General features: G+C 42.0%; 1 protein-coding gene across 1 annotated transcript in view; it reads left to right on the forward strand.

Moving 5' to 3' along the window:
- Nucleotides 1–264: 264 nt before the first annotated feature.
- The window catches only part of LOC103603099 (pecanex-like protein 2), a gene marked incomplete at its 3' end in the record, with an annotated part of 149955 nt that continues 143830 nt past the window's right edge, over nt 265–6389 (forward strand). The window contains exons 1-2 of the mRNA XM_008587574.1: nt 265–328; nt 464–525. Of these exons, the coding sequence (XP_008585796.1) occupies nt 265–328; nt 464–525 (126 nt within the window). The remainder of the gene's footprint in view (nt 329–463; nt 526–6389) is intronic.

A 6389-nucleotide genomic window follows, 5' to 3' on the forward strand; every position in this document is an offset into this window, starting at 1 on the left:
CCCCCCCCGGCCAGCCCCCATCAGGGCCATCCCGGCACCTCCAGGTCCGTTCCCCTGGGCCACCTTCACCCCTACTCTTGAGTTTCAAGGGTCAGGCGGAGCGGGGGAGTCGACTCCTCTCTAAAAAGCGGTGGGAGCGGGTGGAGATCAGGTGTGCGAGGGTGGGACGGGACGGAGAGGGGCCTCTGAGGCTCTGGGAGAGTGACAGCGCACCCGAGAACAGGTCTCAGGACAAAGGGCAGCGCGGTTCCAGCCCCCGGGCTAATGCGCGGCCGGGTCGCCGGGCTGCGCGAGTTGGGCGTGCACGTTGCACCTGGGAACTGCCGAGGTGACAGGCCACACTGCGCCGTCGGGACAGTCCCGGAGCTCAGGCCTCCTGGCCGTCGGGCCCGTGTTTGTCTTCACCGTCTGCTCAAATGGAAAAGGACCGCCCGTCTCCCCCACCCCCACCCCGCACCCGCAGGTTTGGGTTTAGGAGGCCCTGGCATCGACTGGGTACTGGGGGCTGAGAGCTTACCGTGGCAGGTAAGGCTAAAAGGATAGAGTCCAATTATAAAAGTTCTAAACAATTAACATTATCCTGTAGTAGGTCAGAAATTGTTGAAGTGTGGGTCCTGTAACACTGGTGACAGGAAGGACCATTTGGGGTGTTAGGAGGATAGGACATAGAGTAACATTGACACATGTATTGCCTTTTCAGCTTTCTTTCTGCCTCTCGGATTAAACTATTGACTATGTGACTTTGTTTCTCTGTGACTCAGTTTTCTCATCTATAAAATGGGAACAGTAATAAATAGCACCTACCTTACAGGGTGGTTGAGAAGACTAAATGAGTTGATAGAGGTAAAGGGCTTGGGAAGGTGTTTAGCACATGGGAAGTTCTCAATAAATATTAGCTTCTATTATTAATATTTCTTTTTAATAAAGATCACGAGCCAGTCTCTGGCTTGGTGCCTTTGGCAAGCATAGTTTCTAATTGTTTTTCTAGTATTTACATTTACGGTTGCCTTCTATTGATGACATGAAATATTGATTTTCCATTTGCAACAATGGAAATAAGATTTTTACACAAATAAATTAAGTAAAACATGAGTAAACAGAATTAAAAATAATTGAAATAGCACATTAGGCACATGGATATGGTAAAAATCATGAAGCCAGTATCTGGGTGACAAATTTGGAAAAGACTGCTGGGGGTGGCTGGGAGATGATGTTTTAGAACAGAGAAGTGATATTAAATTATAAACTACATAAAGGTGACAGCAGCAAGTGCAGACACTGTAGGTGTGATTGGAGAAACAGGAAAACCACGGGAGAGACTGTGATGACCGTACAGGAGAGAATTTAGGAGGGCTTGAGCCTGCCCGTGATGTTAGCAGTGGGAAACAGACACAAGGTTCAGAAGCAGAATGCAGGAAGAATCCAAAAGACTTAGCCACAAATCACAGGCCCACAGCCTTATCCCAAATTCAGGGATCCAGGCAAGTTGCAAAGTTTAGAATTTGGGGGATTTGGGTAATATAGTGCATATACGAATACCAACACCTCCCAGTGGGGGACAGGGCAGCACCCTAATAATCAAACACGTGAATATTTCTGCCCCCAAATCTAAGAATATTCTCACCAAGTGGGATTAACAAACACCACAAATAGCCTCATGTCCTTTCAAATTGAGTTTTGGTGCCACCTTTTCATTTCCAGAGCTTTTTGGATTTTAGAATTGTGGATAGGGATTTGTGGGGATTGTTCAGGATAATTCCTCCCAGGGTTTTAGCTTAAGCAACTAGGTGGATGATCATGATGGGAAAGGACCTAGGAAATAGTTTTAAGGAGAAGGTAATTTGGGAACTAGTTATACAGTCTGAATGTGAGAGAACCAGAAACTCAGGCGAGCAGGGGTGGAGGAAATCGCATTCTGGAAGTAATTCTGCAAGCAGGATGTCACGTGCTGAAGCGGGGACTGTGCTCCTGGGCCGTGCAGAGAGCAGGGGCCCAGGGTTGCCTCTGACTTGAAAGGCCCAGCTGAAGCTGGGTTACAGCTTTATTCACCCTGGAAGACTCGTTGTTCCCTGCTCTTCTGCTGCCTGGCAAAACACAGCCTCCCAAGTTCCAGAGGAGTGTGTCTGCAGAGCCATCTAACTTAGGTAAACCTGACCCCTTGCTTAAGTCACACACCTGGCATTAAGAGGAGTACCAAGTGTCTATACCTGTCCACACAGCAATTCAAAGATTCATTCTCCTTGAACCTGGAGCCGTGGGATTCTCTCAGACCTGTCCCCCATGCAGTACCTCTGAACAGGCAACTCCTCTGATCAGGAGTCTGTCTGGCTTTGATTATCCTAAAATTCATCATTCATTGCTTTTGTGCCTTTTTTTAACCTCTCACATCTTACATCTGGGAAAGTAGCATGGGTGGCATGCACCACTCAGAGGTGTGTGTTGTAACCACGTCCCCTCTGTCTAGCCGGACATAATCCCCAGGGAGATAGTAACACAAGAGCAGAGAGCAGGTGACAAGCATGTATTTCAGTAGAAGGTGGTGAAAATAAGAACCAAGGGGAAAAGTAAAAAGAATCAGACAAAGAGTACAACAGGGCAGAGTTTGGAAAAAGAGGGACTGACTATATGGGATTGCTCTTATTGAAAAAAAAAATTATTTTAATTGACGCATTGTAATTGTACACACTTATGGGGTACAATCTGTTGTGTTGATATGTATATATGTTGTATAATGACCAGGTAAGGGTATTTAATGTGTCAATCACCTCATGCATTTATCATTTCTTTGGGGCAAAAACATTCAAAAGCCTCTGCTCTAGCTATTGTGTAACACATAAAACTTAACTGTTAACCATGTCACCCTTGTGTGCCATAGAACACCATAGCTTGGGGCCGGCCCGGTGGTGCACTGCTACAGTGCGCCGCCTGGGAGCATGGTGACGCTCCCGTCCGAGGGTTCGGATCCCACATACAGACCGGTTCCCACTCACTGGCTGAGCGAGGGGCGGGCACAGCACCAAGGTTTGCGATCCCGTTGCCGGACAAAAAAAAAAACAAAAAGGAAAAAAAAAAAAAAAAAAGAACACCATAGCTTACTCCTCCTCTCTAACGGCAATTTTGTACCTGGGGGCCAACCTCTCTCCGTTTTCCCTTCCCACTCCCCTCCTCAGTATCTAGTAACCACTGTTCTACTCTCTGCCTCTACAATATCAACTTTTTTCTTTTTTTTTTTTAGATTCCACATATGAGTGAGATCATGTGGTGTTTGTCGTCCTGTGCCTGGCTTACTGCACTTAACATACTGACCTCCAAATCTATCCTTCCTGCTACAAATGACAGGACTTCAATCTTTTGATATGGCCAAATAGTATTCCATTGTGTATCCCAAAATGTATACCACGCTTTTAAAATCCATTCATTGGTTGTTGGACGCTTAGGTTAATTCCATCTCTTGGCTCTTGTAAACTGTGCTGCAAGAAACATGGGAGTGCAGGTATCTCTTCAACATACTGACTTCATTCCCTTTGGGTACATACCCAGAGGGGTTGCTTTCTCGATGATATACAAGAGTGGCTCAAAAAGTTCATGGAAAAATAGATTTGAGAGATATTAGGAATCCACGGACTTTTTGAAATGCTTCATATATATTATATACATACATATGCCTGTGTGTGTGTGTGTGTGTGTGTGTGTGTGTGTGTGTGTGTGCAAAGTTGGATTCTCCAATGTTGATCTTGGAAGGAAAACCAACCCCTAAGAATCACCTTCTCTTTGGGAATCTTCCTCTGATTAATTACCTCTGTACCTATTATCTCAGCTCAGTGGTTCTCAAAGTATGGTCTGTGGACACTGAGAGAACCCTGAGACCCTTTCAGGAGATCCACAAGACAAAAACTATTTTCATAATTATGCTAAAATGTTATTTGCTTTCTTCACCATGTTGATGTTTGTGCTGATGGCGCAAAAAGCAAGGGTGGGTAGCAAAAATCAAGGCAGTGGCTCCAAACTGTACCACGCTTCAATGTCACATGCTTGCGATAAAAGAAAACAATGCCAGGTTCACGTGAAAATGTCCTTGACAAAGCAGTAAAAATGATCAATTTTATTAAGTCTCAACTCTTGAGTGTGGTTTTTTAATATTCTATGTAACAAAATGGGAAATACATATAAAAAAATTCTGCTGCATACCCGAGGATGACGGCTATTTTAAGAAAAACCCCTTGGGTGGTTTTGTAAGTTGTGCATTGACCTCGTCACTTTTTTTACAGTACATCATTTTTACTTGAAAGAACGGTAAGTTGTAGTTATTCAGATTTGGATATTTAGAACACATTTTCTTGAAAATGAGCAAACTGAGTCTGTTATTCCACGGAAAACCCCTGGCAGTATTAGTTGCCAATGTTAAAATTTGTGTTTCCAAGCAACAATCAGGATTTTGGAAAACCTTGCTGCTGCTGTCATGAGCTCAACAACTTTCCAAATACTTAAAGACTTTTCTGATAAGATTGGTAGTAATACTAATGAGTGTAATTTTTTGATACTGGATAATGAAATGTGGCAATATTTGAAACATCTGCATTAGGCAGGGTAATAATTAACATGAATTTTTCAATGAAAAGGGGAAAAGAAAACCTTTTTTCTTTAACAACACAGAAGTTTTCACCCCCAACCCTCCCTGCACTAAAAAGAATAACCTATGTCAGCACAAACTTATGATTTTGTAAAATCTGGGGATTAATAGACAAAGGAAATTTCTGTTTATTCTCTGTATACTGAGTAATATAAGAAAAGATATATACATGGAACCCTTGTGTTATAATGCTAAACTTTTAAATGTGCTTCTGCCTGTATGCATTGCTTTTGATTTTTAGGTCTTAAAAACAAAATAATGAAGGATTTGCAATAGATAAGAAAAAAGAAAAAGAAAAATCTGCATATCTCATTGAACCAGTATTTTTCCAAAAGATTGATGTCATTTTGATATCAGAAAAAGAAAAATCTGCATATCTCATTGAACCAGTATTTTTCCAAAAGATTGATGTCATTTTGATATCAGAAAATCATGTATGCACAAGAGGTCCATTTGAAGTGGATTATGAAAAGTTCATTGGTAATGGTTTCAGATTCCAATTTGTAGCTCATCTTTAAGAGGCTGCCACTTTTCAGGCTTTCGTATGGTATCAAAGAATATCCACTTTTAGCTGAAAAGGCTGTCAAAGATATTTCTGCTTTAGAAAATATTAGTAGTTGCCAGGGGTTAGGAGGTGAGGAAGCAGGGATGGATGTAACTATGGGTGTAAAAGGGAAGCATGAGTGATCTGTGTGATGAAGTGTGTTGTTTCTCACACATGATGGTGGTGGTTACATGAATTTGCACAAGTGATAAAATTACACAGAAATAAACACGCACAAAAATGCACACATAGAGAACTGGCAAACTCTGAATAAGGTCACTGGATTTTATCAATGTTGATTTCCTGGTTGTGACATTGTACTAAAATTATGCAAGATATTACCAATGAGGAAAATTGGGTGAAGGGTTTACAGAATGTCTCTGCATTATTTCTCATAATTGCGTGTAAATCTACAATTATCTCCAAACAAAATGTCAAGAAAAATCCTGTGCCTTTTCCAACTACTTGTGTGTGTGAGGCCAGAATGTCTCTGCAGACTTTAGCCAGGACAATATCATGCAACAAACTGAATGCAGAAGCATGTAAGTGAGTGCAGTTGTCTTTTATTAAGCCACACGTAAAAGAGATTCACAAAAAAATGAAACAATGCCAGTCACCTGACCTATACAGTTTGGTTTTGGAAAAATAATTATTTTTTTATAAAAATGTATTCAATGCTACCATGTGATGAGTTAATTATTGTTTTTTTTTAAAAGCTATAGAAAACATGTTATGCATTTCTCAGTTTTAATTTTCAACACCAAAATTATTGATAGTTATAAAGCACATATACAAGAACTCTTTGAGGTCTTCCATAAGTTTTTAAGCATATAAGCGGGTCCTGCAACCAGAACAATGTTAGACTTGTCATAGTTAAAGGGAAGATTAATGAAGAGAATCAACACTGATGATAAAGCTCTTATTCAATGCGGGCATAAGATCCTTTGCTCAATACCCTGTGGTGCTGCTGGCCAGTACAGAGAAGGCCGGGACACCTAACCAAGATGTTACTGGAGGCAATGAGTCTGCAAAATGGAATTAAGCCCCCGCATTACCTTAGAACACCTGCCGTTCTCTCATGGGCTTGCATTAAGACTTGAGGACACAGGCTGGGGGAGTGGTTTGGGGGTTCCCGTCCACTCCCACCTGCTCTGACTCCAGTTTCCTGCCTGAAAGGAACTTGGTACCTGACAGCAGAAAAGATCACCCTTGCAT

Source organism: Galeopterus variegatus, unplaced genomic scaffold (genome assembly GCF_000696425.1).
Source record: "Galeopterus variegatus unplaced genomic scaffold, G_variegatus-3.0.2 Scaffold4442, whole genome shotgun sequence".
Lineage (NCBI taxonomy): Eukaryota > Metazoa > Chordata > Mammalia > Dermoptera > Cynocephalidae > Galeopterus > Galeopterus variegatus.